This window comes from Podarcis bocagei (genome assembly GCF_964188305.1).
Source record: "Podarcis bocagei genome assembly, chromosome: 3".
Classification (NCBI taxonomy): domain Eukaryota; kingdom Metazoa; phylum Chordata; class Lepidosauria; order Squamata; family Lacertidae; genus Podarcis; species Podarcis bocagei.
Window position 1 is genome coordinate 41,899,755 of NC_138127.1, and position 16,527 is coordinate 41,916,281.

The 16,527-nt window shown below is 42.1% G+C and overlaps 1 protein-coding gene and 1 long non-coding RNA gene across 2 annotated transcripts in view; both read left to right on the forward strand.

Annotated features, from left to right (window-relative positions):
• Positions 1–16,527, forward strand: part of LOC308583653 — a 186,276-nt gene that overhangs the window by 67,608 nt on the left and 102,141 nt on the right. The gene's annotated exons all lie outside the window — the stretch shown is intronic.
• On the forward strand, positions 588–16,505 carry HSF2 (heat shock transcription factor 2). The gene is made up of 13 exons (XM_081187837.1): positions 588–803; positions 5,032–5,140; positions 6,312–6,439; positions 7,386–7,510; positions 8,668–8,743; positions 9,424–9,485; positions 9,611–9,692; positions 10,458–10,621; positions 12,297–12,560; positions 13,563–13,668; positions 13,973–14,026; positions 15,014–15,098; positions 15,803–16,505. The coding sequence occupies exons 1-13, from the start codon at positions 675–677 to the stop codon at positions 16,087–16,089; spliced, it is 1,671 nt and encodes a 556-aa protein (XP_081043963.1). The 5' UTR covers positions 588–674; the 3' UTR covers positions 16,090–16,505.

Genomic DNA, 16,527 nt, shown 5'->3' on the forward strand with positions numbered 1-16,527 from the left:
TGCAAAGCACCTGCTTGTGTCACCGATAGCTAAACCCCGCCTCAGCTATTTCTACGGGTGCAGAGCTTGGACCGCAACCTGAATTACTAGAAGCGTGGCAACTTCAGTGGCAAATACTAGCCTTCTAATTCCAACGCCACCGCCTCCCAACCCAGAGCCTTCCCCCCCCCCCTTTGATTTTTCACCACCATTGAGCCTCGCCCACTTCCCTTCCCTCCCCTCCCTCGTGCGCGCCGCTGCCGCTCCTGCCTTCCATTCTTATTTGGAGAAGCTCCCCCTGATTGGCCGAACATACGGCTCTCTCCAAATTTGCATTCCACGTCGGTGGAAATTTCCGTCTCCCGATTTATATATTTATTTATTTATTCCGCGCCCGGAGCCAATGGGAGCCCCTCCGCTCGCTCCGACGCTTTTGCGACCAATGAAAGGCGAGAATTCTCGCTGTTGTGGCACGTGAGGGCCGCGCACGTGGACTCGTTATGTAAAAGGCGGGGCGAAGAACTCGCGAGGCCCCCCCCCACGGCGCGTGCGGGGCGGCGCGCACGCGCCTTGCGGGGGGAGGAGCGGGCAGGCAGGAGGAGGAGCGGCGGCGACGACGGTATTAGCATCGGTAGCGAAGGACAACGGCGGCACCGACGGCCAAGACTGCCTCAGGCGCACTTCAGCGGGCGAAGATGAAGCAGCAGCAGCCGGTAACGTCGGCGGCGAACGCGGGCGCCGCCACCGCAGTCCCGGCCTTCCTCAGCAAGCTCTGGGCGCTGGTGGGCGACGCGCCGAGCAACCAGCTCATCACCTGGAGCCAGGTAGGAGTAGGAGGATGGGGGTGAGGGGAGCGGGGTGAGGCGAGGCCTCCTCGCTCGGTAGGCGACGCGGCGCGGAGCGAGGCGGGAATGAGGGAGGGCATCGGCCTCCCCGCCATCTCCCGTCGCCGTTTCATGGATCGCGCGCTCCTTCCTTCCTTCCCACCCTTTTCCTCTCCGTGTCCCCTCAGCCACCCATCTTCGCGTCTGTGTTGCGTCTTGGGCCTTTGATCGGACAAAAGGTCGGGGGGGGGGGAGAGAGAAGGGAAGGGGGCGTGGTCAGGCGTTGGTCACGTTTTCTGTTTTCCTGACGGGCGTGGGGGCTTCACGCGGCCTACCCGCGAAGGGCCCCGTGAGGCCCGAGGCGCACTCGGGTTCGCTATGAGGGCGCTTTCGTCCGAGGGAGCGGGGGGGGGGAGAAGGCGGCCTCGGCAGCCGTCTATACACACCACTCGGTAATCTGAAGGCCGCGCTTCGGTTCCCGCAACATGGAACCTCCCCCCCCCCCCGTCTACCTAATGGCTGCGAAACAAGTTCCAGGGGAAGGGAGGCGACAGGCAGCCAAATATAAAGGGGAGGAGGATGTGCCGCGCGACCCTTCCCAAACGTGCCTTTGACGTAGGCACGTGTGGATCAGTACATATCTACCCGCTTCCTTAACACGGAGGTGGTTCGCATGTAGGAGAAACGCCTTGTATGGAAACAGTCCGCAACCAGAGAGTGAGGGGTGTTCCTGCGTGTGGCATACACACAAACAAAGGCACAAGTTAAGAGGACATACTTAGGTCGTGAGCATCTTACTGACTGTGTTAAGATCTGGTTTGGGGGAGTCCCTGGTTCATGCATTATTATTATTTTCTCCTTAGGCATGAACTTGGTCAGTAGTTCTAGGTGAAGCATTGCAGTATTATCTTGCCTATTACCTCCACAACATGGGGCTTTACAAAACTGTTAAGCAGGAGTGGCAGAACTGCCTTTACAGGTACTGGCTCAGCCTCTTCTCATGCACTAACACACATACCTGCCATTTTATTGACTTCCAAGAGTCCACTAATTTTGGCAAGGAAATATAAATACACACAAAGTGTTGGAGTCAGCAGAGAGGTTTAGACCTCTGTCTGTAGCTCCAGGAGATCAGCAAGGGCTGAAGGTGGTTCTCAAGTCAAAAAAGGTTACTCAATTCTCTTGTAAACAGAGGTAGCCATGTTGGTCTGTTTTAGTCAAAACAGCTGTCTTGTGTATTGAGATGTGGATCATTTTGAATGCACTAAAGTGCTAGATAATCACTATAGTTTCTAGTCCTAGGTTTGATTCTAGTAGTTCTCCCCTGTAGGTAGGCTTACATGGAGAAGAGGAGGTGGCAGCTCAGTAGCTCCGTAGACCATATGTGGTCCAAAAAAAGGGCTGCAGGTCATTAGATTACTGCTTCTCTGTTTTGCCCAGAATAGACAAATTCCAAGAATTATGGAAGGAGTTACACCTGTATGAATAAAACCTTATGGTGAGAAGCAAAGAACTGAGATTGTTATGAACAAATTGATGAATGCTGAGTACACTCTTTCTGTAACAATGTAGAAGAGGTCCTCTTTCATTAGCATCACAATTGTCTGGGAACTTGTACAAATTGGAACAGCAGGGTAGGAAAGCTTTGGTGATCAATTTTCAAACAGTCTTTGTATGCCTAAGACAAACAATGTCCAGATCTCAGGAGGCATTCATCTTTTGCATAGTTTTTGTGTCACATTCCCTATCCTGCTAACAGTGACACTTTATTTTTAGCATATGAAGTTTTAGGTACGTAATTCTTTTGTTTGATTCCAAGCTTAGGAACTATTTGGTAGGTAAAAATAGGCTATTTAATCATCTTAATATAAGCAGTAAGATTTACACTGCATTCCTATTGCTCATTTGCAGTCCATTTTGTATGTCCATACATCCATTTTAGGTCTCTTTAAGAGGAAGGACACTTTCTATTGATAAAGTTGCAGGAATTTGTGCAGTCATGTACACCAATTTGGCAAAGAAACAAAAGCCAGGGTGTTATGGGTAGATGAAGGGGCAAACAATATAGAAAGGGCATTGGTAGCAGCAAAGGTTAAAAGCTCTGCCTGAGTGCTTGTCCAGGAAATCTCTCTTCATCTTCCCTTGCAGCATTTCTGTGGAAAGCTGCAGATGTGGTGACTTAGTCAAGTCTTCATCTAGGTAATGGGAACAATTGAAAACATCCAATCTCTCCTAAAGACCTTTCAGGAAGTAGTACAATAAAGAATGCTACCGAAGCGCTTGACAACAGGGAAGCAGTAGGTAACAGACCAAGGACAGTGGTGTAGTCACTGGTGCCACCAGTTGGAAACCCAAAATTTGCAGGGGACAAGCAGAACAGGCCAAATCTTGCAATTAATTTTGTAAACAATATTTTTTAAAAAAACGCCAACACCACCAATAATGTACACACTGCACATGTGCTCTGATGTGCACATGAAACTTTTTTTCAAGTAGACTTTTTCACGGAGAGACAAGTTGGAAGAATAAGCCTTTTGGGCTGCTCTCTTTCATGACCAGAGCATTTGAATATTTTCTCAACCAAGAATTCTCGTCTTTGTAATTTTCCAGTTACTGAGCAACATGCATACCATACTAATAGGGAATATGGTCTGCCTCCTTCATGTTTTATCTGAGTAACCTTGAGGAGTTGTGGAAATATGCGTGTGTTTTGTCTCCATTTTTATGTAAGTATAAATAACAATTCTGAAATATTCTAAGCTCAGCCATGATAAGAATGAATATTACTCGGGTATGTATGCAGCAGAATCATTCTGCAGTTGATTCTCATTTATCTGTTTCATTTTTAATTAGCCCCTTCTTCCTGATTTACCTGATCTGGCTGCACTCTGCACATTGTTTCAGTATGCACAAAGATTAGCATAAAAATAGTGAGGAGCAAGATGCAATAGATGATTCCTAACTTGTATCAATGGAGTTGCATTATAAATGGTCCATGTTTCACAAGCATACAGTAAGGTTGGTAGTACAATAGCTTTTTAAACAAGCATTTTGGTTTCCCTGTGAATGTCCACAAACACACTGCACTTCAATTGGGAGAAAGCTGCACTCGCAGAGCTCAAAGGTTGTTGGATTTTGGCGTCAATGTTAGCCCTTGTGGAAAGATAACTGCCCAGGTGGGGGACGTGATTGACGCTTTCCAACATTACACCACTGAGTTGGATTTGTAGCTATGCAGAGGCGTTGTTTTGTGCTTGTTGGTACAGTGCTTTGGTTTTTTGGATGTTGAGCGATAGGCCAAGCTTTTTATAAGCTTATGTGAAGATATTTAGGATGGTTTGGAGGTCATCCTCTTGAGTGCGCACACGCTATGTTGTCATCAGTATGCTGAAGCTTTATGGCAGAAGTTAAGGTAACCTTACTCTTTGTTTTCAGCCTACTCAAATTAAAGAGCTTTCTATCTGTTTGATATGATTTCTATTCTGGTGGGGAGTTTCCCTTCGACAAAGTGTAGGATCATGGCAATGAAAATAATAAATAAAGAGTTGGGGTGATAACACAACCCTGTTTAACACCTGATCCCACTGTGAATGGTTCACTTTGAGAGCAATTATCTGCAATTGTTGCTGTCATATTATAATGGATGAGCCAAAAGATGCTCACAAATTCATCTAGGCAGTCGATTTTAAGGAGGACAGTCCACAGGGCATTACGATTTACAGTGTCAAAGGCCTTAGTCAGGTCAGTAAATGCTATGTACAGGGGTTAGTTTTGATCTTAGCATTTTTCTGGAAGCTGTTGAGCGCTGAAAATCATGTACACTGTCCCCCTAGAAGGTTGAAAACTATTTTGGGATTCAGGAGGGGTAGCCTCGGATATTGTTCGGAGACAGTTTGCTAAGATCCTTGCAAGAATTTTGCAGGCTGCAGCTAATAAAGAGATGCTTTGATAGTTTCCGTAATTCGTTCTATCACCTTTTTTAAAGAGATTGATAATTTTGGCATCCCTAAAGTCTGCTGGGATCTCTCTCCCAAATTTTTTCGATGAGCTAGTGAAGTTGTTATGTAAATTTAGCTCCACCCACTTTGAAGACTTAAGCAGGTATCCCATCACATCCGCTGGCTTTGTTGTTTTTCATTTGGTTAATGATAGTCTATGCTTAAGAAACTGTTTTACATTTCTAACCACATTATTTAGGCATTGAATGTGACTGTGATCTTCATTGCAGAATGGACAGAGTTTCCTTGTGTTGGATGAACAAAGATTTGCCAAAGAGATTCTTCCAAAGTACTTCAAGCACAACAACATGGCAAGCTTTGTGAGACAGCTGAATATGTGTGAGTTTTATAACAATATGTAGTATTAACCTTTAGCTATACTGGTCTACATTTAAAACATTGAACTCCATGTAATTCAGTTCTGAGATGGATTCTACCTTTTATTGTAATAACAGATTCTAACTTTTCCTCAGTTTTAATCATTTATTGTACAAAACAGTATCGTAAGGCATTCAGCTGCAGTCACTGACTGGAATGCAAGGGGAAACAAGCAGAATGCATACAGCATATTGAGTGAATCAAAGAAATGTAGACTTGGAAGGGACCCAGAGGGTCATCTATGCAGGAATCTCAACTAGGAGAAGGACAGCTGACGCTGAGAGAATTGATTCAAAGCAACGAGCCTTCCTCATAGCTGCAGCCTTCAGCTTGGTTTTTGTGTGAACTTCAGTCATTTTTGACAACCAGTAATAATGGTTTTTATAAGTGTTTTGAGAGCATGTGTGGCAGCTTTATAAAAAAGAAATCCCATGATATTGATAGTATCTTCTTCCAGAAGGGACAGGTTTTGACATGACACGTAGCAGTATAAGTTCATCTCCTTATTTTAGGAAGGACACCCATCTTGTAACACAGCATTGCGTTGTGATGATTGAATGTGTATGTCATATTTTAAGTGGCACTTTAAAGCTAGAACTCTTAGGTATAGCCTTTATAGTACTAATATATGAAGGCTGTGGTTGGCTTTATTGTTCTGCCTTCCGCTGCTCTTATGAGAACGGCCTTGTTATCCCAAGATAAAACCCGGGACTACCGTATTTTTCGCTCTATAACACGCACCCGACCATAACACGCACGTAGTTTTTAGAGGAGGAAAATCCGTAGGCATGCCACCCGTAGGCATTTCCTCCATAACACGCACAGGCATTTCCCCTTACTTTCTAGGAGGAAAAAAGTGAGTGTTACGGTGCAAAAAATACGGTAATAAGGCTGGAAGGGAAACAAAATGGGACCCTGCATAGGTTGATAATGCACCTAGGGTTAGTCACACAGAAACTTGTACAAATGAAGGGCAGCTTGTAGCAGAATAGCTTTCACTAAAGGCAAAATAAATGTGAATAGGCAGTGCTGCTACCTGCACAAAGACAGCAACATTTTTCACTCAACTGAATGAGGATTGTAGCCTTGATTATTCTAGTAGGCTTTTCCATAGTTGATTTATTCTTTTCAGATGGTTTTCGTAAGGTAGTCCATGTTGACTCTGGCATTGTCAAATTGGAAAGAGATGGCCCTGTTGAATTCCAACACCCCTACTTCAAGCAAGGACGGGAAGACTTACTGGAGCACATTAAAAGAAAGGTTAGTGAAAGGGAGTCTGGAAGCTTTGAACCTTCTGTAAGCACTGACGTAGATCCATGTGAGGGTTTGCTAGGATCTTACAGATAGTGGAAGTGGGAACAGAAATCTAGATTGCAAAAAAGGAACAGTACAATTCAGTTTTACTGAGTACAAAGCAATGCACATGCTAACAAGACTGCCATGCAACAGTTCAAAACAACTGCATGCAAGCCTTCAGTCACATCAAGATCTAGAACTACAGATCAAGGATGGCTTACTGTAACCTAAAATATGCCTTCAACAAAGGGGGATGGCCAGTTCTCTGATCTAAAAGCAGAAGCAAGTCTTGGACCTATTTTGATGAGTCTAAGGAAGCGCTTCACCAATGAAACAGAAATCCAGGGAGATGTTCAGAGTCTTATCTTCATTTGGCACAACTTGAACTATGTCAGATTTCACTTGCTTACCTTCCACACTTCATCCCCTACGCTTGCAAAAATTGTCATCTGACCTCATGGAATGTTTGCACTATTTATTTCTTCAGTTGCTACTTATTTGCTATGATACCTGCATAAAGTAGCTTTGGTAAGCATCTGGGTGAAAAGGGAATTCTCTGTAAGAGATGGAACAAGGCCCTGACCATCCAGCTTGAATATCCCTCCATTATTCTCTTGACTTTTCTGCCCTATAATAATCATACATACGTACATAGCACTCCCCTTTTTATTCTTTTTGAATTATTTGAATTCAGCATAGCCTTTGTTTATTTAGTTCATTTTCAGATGGCATATGATCCCTACATGATCTTGCAGGTTCCATCCATGTGTACATTTTTGTTAATTGAAAGCAGAAGTACAAAACTCTGCATGGATTCAGAGCAAAACCTTATTTATCAGATAATAGTCACTGTAATCCATATTTTTAAAAGTAACATGTTAACTTAAATTTGTGGTGATAATTCTTACAGGTTTCTTCTTCAAGGCCTGAAGAAAATAAAATTCGTCAGGAAGATCTGTCTAAAATCATAAGCAGTGCTCAGAAGGTTCAAAGTAAACAAGAGACTATTGAATCCAGGCTATCTGCTCTCAAGAGGTAAATAAGATTTCTAGCTTGATTTTTCAGGAGGATGAGTATGAAAGACTACTAGTTCATCTAAAACTGTTTTTAGATATGCTGTAAGCTGCCCAGAGTTGCTGGGAAAACCCAGCCAGATGGGCAGGGTATTTACTACTACTATAATTATCATCATTATTTATATCATTATTGGTGGTTTTATGGCACTTTTAAGGAAACAGTTGTTTATTAAGGCTGGTGTTCACCTAAATGTGACTCTGAGTAGACGCATTGAAATTAATGGCCATGACTATGGGTCTTCCATTTCAATGGGTCTGTTCTGAGTAAGGCAACTGAGTACAGTGGTATCTTGGGTTACAGACGCTTCAGGTTACAGACTCCACTAACCCAGAAATAGTATACCTCAGGTTAAGAACTTTGCTTCAGGATGAGAACAGAAATCGCGTGGCGGCAGCAGCGGGAGGCCCATTAGCTAAAGTGGTACCTCAGGTTAAGAACAGTTTCAGGTTAAGTATGGACCTCCAGAACCAATTAAGTTCTTATCCTGAGGTACCACTGTAATGCTGTCTTTGTGTATTTTGTATTACAAAGAAGTGTGACAGGTCCCTGTTTCAAGGAATTCACAATCTAAAATAGGAAAAGGGGTGGGGGATAAGCATGAATATGTGATTATTTTAATTATATATGTTTTGGCTTAGTTAACAATAAGGTATAATTACAGTTCCAAGTTTCACTAGGTCAGTTATTGGGATGCGGGTGGCACTGTGGTTGAAACCACTGAGCTTCTTGAGCTTGCCGATTGGAAGGTCGGCAGTTCAAAAATGTGTGATGGGGTGAGCTCCCATTGCTCTGTCCTATCGTCTGCCAACCTAACAGTTGGAAAGCACACCAGTGCAAGCAGATAAATAGGTACCGCTGCGGCGGGAATGTAAACTGTATTTCTGTGCACTCTGGCTTCTGTCACGGTGTCCTGTTGCACAAGAAGTGGTTTAGTCATGGTGGCCACATGACCCGGAAAGCTTTCTGTGGACAAAAGCTGCCTCCTCAGCCTGAAGTGAGATAAGCGCCCCATAGTCACCTTTGACTGGACTTAACCGTCCAGGGGTCCTTTAACTTTTTACCTTTATCTAGGTCAGTTAGTAATCCTTATATTGACTGTAAACATTTTGAAACAGAGAAAATGAATCTCTTTGGCGGGAAGTAGCAGAACTGAGAGCAAAACATCTGCAGCAACAGCAAGTTATTCGAAAGGTAATTATGTAACTTCTTTCTTCAGAAGAATAATTTAAAGTCATCTATAAATGCAGTGCAAAATTGGGAGGGAAGCAGTAATTTGTGTGTTGTAAAGGGGCAGGGGTTTTAGTGGAAATTGGTAGCTTGAATGGTAGGTGACTTGCAATAATTCAATAAAGCTTGAAATTATCTTCTCGGAGATAAATTGGATAGTGGGTGGTAAAAAGCTCAGATTATCTGTTTAGGATATGGTAGCATGAAATGTCAAGGGCATTAATAATCTAATTGTGTTAAAATTGTATAACAAATGGTTAAGAGATTAAACACAGGGATATACACAAAATATAAAACTTGCAGAACTCCATGTTTTATATTTTGAATGCCTTTAAGTTTCATCTCATAATTTTTAAATTGTTTTTAGACAAATCTGATATCTACAACATACAAAAATTAGGCTGTTTAGGGATTTGCACTATTATCTCTGCATTAGAATGACACCCAGACCTCTAAATCCTCTTGTTCTTAACTTTCCTATTAGGAAGGTGACTCTAAGCCTTTGATATTTCAGGCTTTAATTCTAGCCTACTTGACTCTGTATAGTACCATAAAAAATAAAATTGAACTATTGAGTTCAGTTGAACTTGCTTTTAATTGTGTGTAGGATTTTTCTAAAGGCAACATTCTGTCTTTCTCTGCAGATTGTACAGTTCATTGTCACCCTTGTTCAGAATAACCAACTTGTGAGTTTGAAACGAAAACGGTAAGCATCGGGTTGACGATACTGGAATTGTAACACAGGTTTATTTTGTGAATATATAGTGTTTATAGAAGCATAAGTTTAAATCCTTGTGTTTTTTAGAAACATTTTTTTCTTTTATGATTTAGCCCATTGCTTCTGAATACTAATGGGACACCGAAGTCCAACATATTCCAGCAGATAGTCAAAGAACCAGCAGAAAACAAACATGTGAGTTAATTCTGAAATATACTTAAGGAAAGTATTTAAAAATGGGCAGAATCACTGCTTGGTTGGCCAGAGAAAATACAATATTCCCCATGAAAAAGAGTACAGTAATCATTATTCACATAGTCCTTGCATTGGCTGTTCTCCTTTATATGGAGTGAAGATAGATCAGGCATATAGCAGTAAGGTACCAAGAATGCTGTTGACAGAAAGTGAGGGGGCACCAAGTGATGCTTTTCCATAGCATTTACACCCAATACTGCATTGACAGATTATTGTTTAGTTTTGATAAGCTAAATGAGGAGGAAACAGGGCAAAATATTCAGCTAAAAAAGCAGGTGTCATTGATGTAGGAGCTATTTTTTCCCCTTAAACACAATCTGAAGAAGTCTTGTCTGTACACATTGTAGATTTTGCATTCTTTCTGCATCTTCTCCCACAAATTATTTAACTATGTTGTAACTTTCTTCCATTCATCTTGAACCCTCTAAGGCCTACATTGGTTGTGAAGGTGAAAATGTATCCCCCCCCCCCTCTTTATTGTGTACACACAAACTTCCTAATTAGGATGGCAACTTTTGTTCAGAACTGTACTTACTGTCTCACCCTTACTTTACAAAGTTAAGGGGAGGGTGGTTTCTCCAGATTCTCGTTTTAAGATGCTTTTTACATTTGTCAATACAGCTCATTTGGAAATTGTATCATTTTCCTCCTAAATGTTTGTTTAGTATGATGTCTGAATTCCTAATGATTTGTAAATCTATTTTGGTTCTTGTAAATGGGCAGGTACCACACAGCAGGACTGATGGCTTAAAGCAGAGAGAACAGCTGTCAGACGATATTATTATTTATGATATAACTGATGATATTGGTGATGAAGAAAAGCCTCCGGTTACTCCAGAAAGCAGTGAAGATGCTGCTTCAGACTCAAAGTAAGAAAAAAATATTTGTACATATTTGGAATTAAATATCCTCAGGCACACTGACCTACAGAAATTATGTCCCTATCTTACTTGATAGTTTAACCCTCTAGGTCTTGTGTAGATCCCAAGATAACTGTTTAATCAAAAGATAAGATCCAATATATCCAATAGGTTAGTCTATAAATTTTAACATTAAATCAAAATTGTTCTGAAAGGTAACTGGTGAAAGGTGTAAGCTTAAGGGAGCCATCCTAAAGCCTATGGACCGCCTCTCCTGGTATGCCCCGCAGAGGACCTTACAGTCCACAAACAATAACACTTTGGAGGTCCTGGGTCTCAAGGAGGTTAGGCTGGCCTTGACCAGGGCCAGGGTCTTTTCGGCTCTGGCCCTGGCCTGGTGGAATGCTCTGTCGCAAGAGACCTGCGGGATTTGACATCTTTCCGCAGGGCGTCCAAGACGGAGCTGTTCCAACAGGCCTATGGTCAGGGCCCATTCTGGACACACACACACCCCACTTTTTTTGTTGTAAGACCCAGTATACAAGTGGCTGCCCTAAGCCTTTCCACCGGCTCATATAAGACCAGCACAAACAGTTGCACCTGGTGAGCACTCAGTGTTCCCATCCCCTATAGATATAATCCGTGAAATCAGAATAATCTGATTTTATTCTACTCCAAATTTGATTTTAAGCTGTTTTTTAATCGTTTGTTTGATTTATGTTTTTAATGTATTATACTTTGATGTTAGCTGCCCTGGACCCGGTCCTAGCCGGGGAGGGCAAGGGTATAAATTATTATTATTATTATTATTATTATTATTATTATTATTATTATTATTATTATCAGTGGAGCGAGTGGAGCTTTGCAGTGGGATGTCATATAACACCTGCTAGAGTCTCCCTGATGTACACTCACAAAAAGCTCCACAGGCATATACTCCCAGCCAGTATAGGATGAAATGGGGTATGTTGGAGCAGATTCCTGGGGGCAGGATAAAAAAAAAGAAAATTAAAATATGATACCACCTGCCATCCTAGCCACATTTGAGTTGGAAGAGCTTACCTCTCTTCTCTTTCCCTGGACCCCAACAAACAGGTACTTCCCTCTTCTACCCTTCCTCCAAAAAAAAAGAAAAATAGAAACGTACTGGTATTCTCAGTATTTGAGCATTTAAGGAAGTGCAGAACAATAGCATTATGTAGCTCATAACAAGGGCAGCAGTTTAATAGCTGTTCTCTACATTAATATGAGCTGCAAAGGAAATGTGGGTGTTGCTTCTCTTGAATCACATTTTATCTATGTATTGTATTGAATAGAATAGAATAGAATAGAATAGAATAGAATAGAATAGAATAGAATAGAATAGAATAATAGAGTTGGAATAGACCACAAGGGCCATCGAGTCCAACCCCCTGCCAAGCAGGAAACACCATCAGAGCACTCCTGACATATGGTTGTCAAGCCTCTGCTTAAAGACCTCCAAAGAAGGAGACTCCACCACACTCCTTGGCAGCAAATTCCACTGTCGAATAGCTCTTACTGTCAGGAAGTTCTTCCTAATGTTTAGGTGGAATCTTCTTTCTTGTAGTTTGGATCCATTGCTCCGTGTCCGCTTCTCTGGAGCAGCAGGAAACAACCTTTCTCCCTCCTCTATATGACATCCTTTTATATCCCTTTATTGCAGTTATAGTCCTGACATTGTAATAGTCGAAGATGACAATGAGGATGACTATGCTCCTATAATCCATGAAAATACAACTGCTGAACCAGCCACAGTTCCATCCAGTGATTCTGTCAGTCCTTCCCCATATGGTGCAAGCCCATTAATGTCTGGTGCTGTTCAGTTAAACAGCCAGTCAACCTTAACAGCAGAAGACCCAGTCTCAATGATGGATTCAATACTCAGTGAGAATGGAGTGATTTCACAAAATATCAATCTTCTTGGAAAGTGAGTCACATTCTTCAAATCATCTTTAAAGTTCACACTTGTTCTCTCTCTTTTTAAGAGCTTCAAGAAGAGCTACATGAATATTTAAATTTGCACTAGTTCTCTGATTTGTTGCTTTCTGAACATGGCATAGTGGGTGAGATTCAAATGTTTCCCAATTCTAAGTGCTGGTGCTGACCCATTTACACAGTTCAGGACCTCAATACCTTAAGGACCGCCTCTCCCCATACAAACTAACACGGACCCTGCACTTGTCATCCAAGGCCCTTCTCTATGTCTCCCTTCCCCAAGATGTTCAGAGAGTAGCAACACAAGAATAGGCCTTTTCAGTGGTGGCTCCCCGTCTGTGGAATGCCGCCCCCAGAAATGCTAGCCTGGTGCCATCATTACATGTCTTTAGGCACCAAGCAAAAACATACCTCTTTACCTTTGGGTATTAAATAATCTGTGGCCTGTTAAGGAGAGGGAGACTGTTACTATTATATTTTTTTTATATGCTCGGCCAGTAAATCGAGATGAGCGCCACAACCCCTGAGTCATTCGTGACTGGACTTAACTGTCAGGGGTTCCTTTACCTTTAACTAAAATATGTTTTTAATGTTGTACACTGCCCTGGGATCTTTTGAATAAAGGGTGGTATATAAATCAAATTAATAGTATTTCTTCAGTATTCCTTAGTTTTGGATTCTGTAGTCAAGGTACAGATAGCTTTTAGAGTAGGTGCTTGTTTCCATTTTTAATACTGAATAATCTCATGCTTAGTGTTTACTGAAAGACTAGTGGTCTTCTGTAGAATCAGTGCATGCTTGATCCACTATATACCCCCACTCAACATCATGGATCACTTGCAGATACCTAGAATTATACTCTTACCTGTTTAATTCCAAATAATCCTAGTGGTTGTCCTCTTTACCTTCATTTTTCTTCCGCACTTTGATTCATTTGTACAATATATTTCTCAGAAAAGCTAGAATTTCATGGGGTTTTCTTGCACTCCTGTAGGGTGGAACTTCTGGATTATCTTGAGAGCATTGATTGCAGTTTAGAGGATTTCCAGGCCATGTTGTCAGGACGACAGTTCAGCATAGATCCAGATCTCCTGGTTGATGTAAATATTTACACTATATTTTTTTTACTTCTATTTTCCTCACAAATTTGGCTTTACAAAGATTTTGTGTAAGAAAAAATATTTGCATTTTTTAAATGTTATACCTTAAAAGATCTATATTAACAACAGCTTGAGACTGCAGTTTCAGAGAGCAGCAGAATAGTAGTTTGTGTTTGAGGATTTGTGCAGAACATTTCTATTTGTGGCTATTTCAGGCACAAAAGATTAGATTGGTTTATAAGTCACCCAATTTATATCTAGAATATAGAATTTTAAAACTTGGTGTACATTTTGTCTTGTCCAGCTTTTTTCAAGTTCCGTGCAGATGAATCCTACAGGTCATATCAATAGTACAAAAGTAAGTTTTAAAGTAGCACAGCAGTGGGAAATACGGTGTAATGTCAATGGCCAGTTGTCTAATTAATACAGTTGCATATAGCATGTTAATATTTGTTTTAACATTTTGTGTGCCTTAACAAGGCTGATATTGACACATTATTTAAAGATGCAGCTGTTTTCCTTTTTGTGCTTTCCAGATTTTTTTTCTGCATTTTGAAAAATTACACATGTGCATCTTAAGTTTTCAAGTTCTATATTGGGGGGCAGCACATGCTGCCCGGAACATCAGTTTAACACATCATTATTTTAAAAACTTATTATCAAAGTACATGTAGCATTCAAAAGAGGGCGAAAAACACAGGCTAAGAACTGCTTTTGAAACGGGAGATTTGCATCATTTTGAAATGTATTCTCCTTATTTTAGACATGTTTTCTAGAGTAAAATTTGAATGTGATTGGGTGAATATACCCATGGTGACGGGACGCGGGTGGCGCTGTGGGTAAAACCTCAGCGCCTAGGACTTGCCGATCGTCAGGTCGACGGTTCGAATTCCCGCGGCGGGGTGCGCTCCCGTTGCTCGGTCCCAGCGCCTGCCAACCTAGCAGTTCGAAAGCACCCCCGGGTGCAAGTAGATAAATAGGGACCGCTTACTAGCGGGAGGGTAAACGGCGTTTCCGTGTGCTGCGCTGGCTCGCCAGATGCAGCTTGTCACGCTGGCCACGTGACCCAGAAGTGTCTACGGACAGCGCTGGCCCCCGGCCTCTTAAGTGAAATGGGCGCGCAACCCCAGAGTCGGACACGACTGGCCTGTACGGGCAGGGGTACCTTTACTTTACCTTTTTACCCATGGTGACAGTCTAGATTTCTAACACTCCTGTGTCCCAGCTGCTAGATAAGTTCCTGAACATTTACTTGTAATATTATCTTCTAGACAAATGTTTTCTGTGTTCCTAAAAAAAAATAGTACGAAGTCATCTGATTTTTGTAACCATGCTTGCTTTTAAGGTGGAGACAAAGGGAATTGAAACTATGAAGACTAATAGTACTCAACCATCTACACAAGATGTGCCTAATTCTGACCCCAAATCAGGTTGGTATGCAAGTTCTCTTAGTTTCAGAAATTTAGATTGGGTAAAATTTAACCCGCATTCATAAATACCCTTATTTTAGACATGAAATGAATAAAATAGTTAACATATACCGTATTCTTCGCCCTATAGGACACACTTTCCCCCCTCCAAAAATGAAAGGGAAATCTGGGTGCATCCTATGGGGCAAATGCAGGCTTTCGCTGAAGCTTGGAGAGCGAGAGGGGTCGGTGCGCACCGACCCCTCTCGCTCTCCAGGCTTCAGGAAGACATCCGCAGCCTAGGCAGCCCTGTGGGAGTTCCCCGCAGGGCTCCCCACGCTGCGGATAGCAGCCTGCCGCCCGGCGCAAGAGGCGTCCTGAAGCAGAGCGCCCCGCGCGCCGGACAGACATCGGCCAGCCCCACAAGCTTGGGGGACAGCAAGGAGGCGCAGCGCCGTCATCCCGCTGTTCCTCGACCTGGTTCGGTTTCCCCAACCTGGTTTTGGGGGGGGGGGAGAATAAAGGGAATTTTTTTTCCCTTTATTTCCCCCCCAAAAAACTAGGTGTGTCCTATGGGATGAAAAATACGGTACCCAGTATGTTTGGAAAGTGAGTTGTAGTTGTGCTGTACATTGCACAAGTTTCTTTTCATTTTTTAGCCTTTTCTATAGGAATATAGAGCAGTTGAGTAATTATTTTGGTTTGGTTTGTTTCTTGCCCTGCAGATAAACAGCTCATTCAATATACTGCCTTTCCCCTACTTGCATTCCTTGATGGAAATTCAGGCTCAGTGGAGAATGCAAATATGACACCTGAATCAGTATCTTCTGTGGATAAACCAATAGAAGTGGATGAACTCCTGGAAAGTGGTCTGGATCCTCAACCAACCCAAAGCAAACTGGTTCGTCTGGAGCCACTGACAGAAGCAGAAGCTAGTGAAGCTACACTATTTTATTTGTGTGAACTTGCTCCTGTGCCAATGGACACTGATATGCCACTGCTGAACAACTAAAATGAGAGAGTTAAAGCAAACTATTTATTGAGGCTATTGTTTGGGATCTCTCTTTTGTAAATGGCATTTTGTGAGCAGCTACTGTGGAACCTTAAACAGTTTGTTCTATCACTTTCCCCAAAACTCGGTTCTCAAAAGAGCAGTTTAAACATTTATACAAACCATCAACAGTTCACAATGAGTTCATTCTAGTGCTGTCATATTTGGAATTATGTATTCAGAATATGCCAGGTAATTGGATGCTCTGTATTAGCCACTCGCAGTTTTTCTTGTTCACTTTTAGTCCTAATGTATGACATACACAAGTAAATAAGTAACTCTGGATGGAGGTCGTAGCACTCAGAGTTTAATTCTTCTGTACTTTGTTTTCTATTTTTACAACTTTGTTTAAATAAAACTGTGTTAGGGGACCAGAACTGAATATAGTGCTTCATTGAA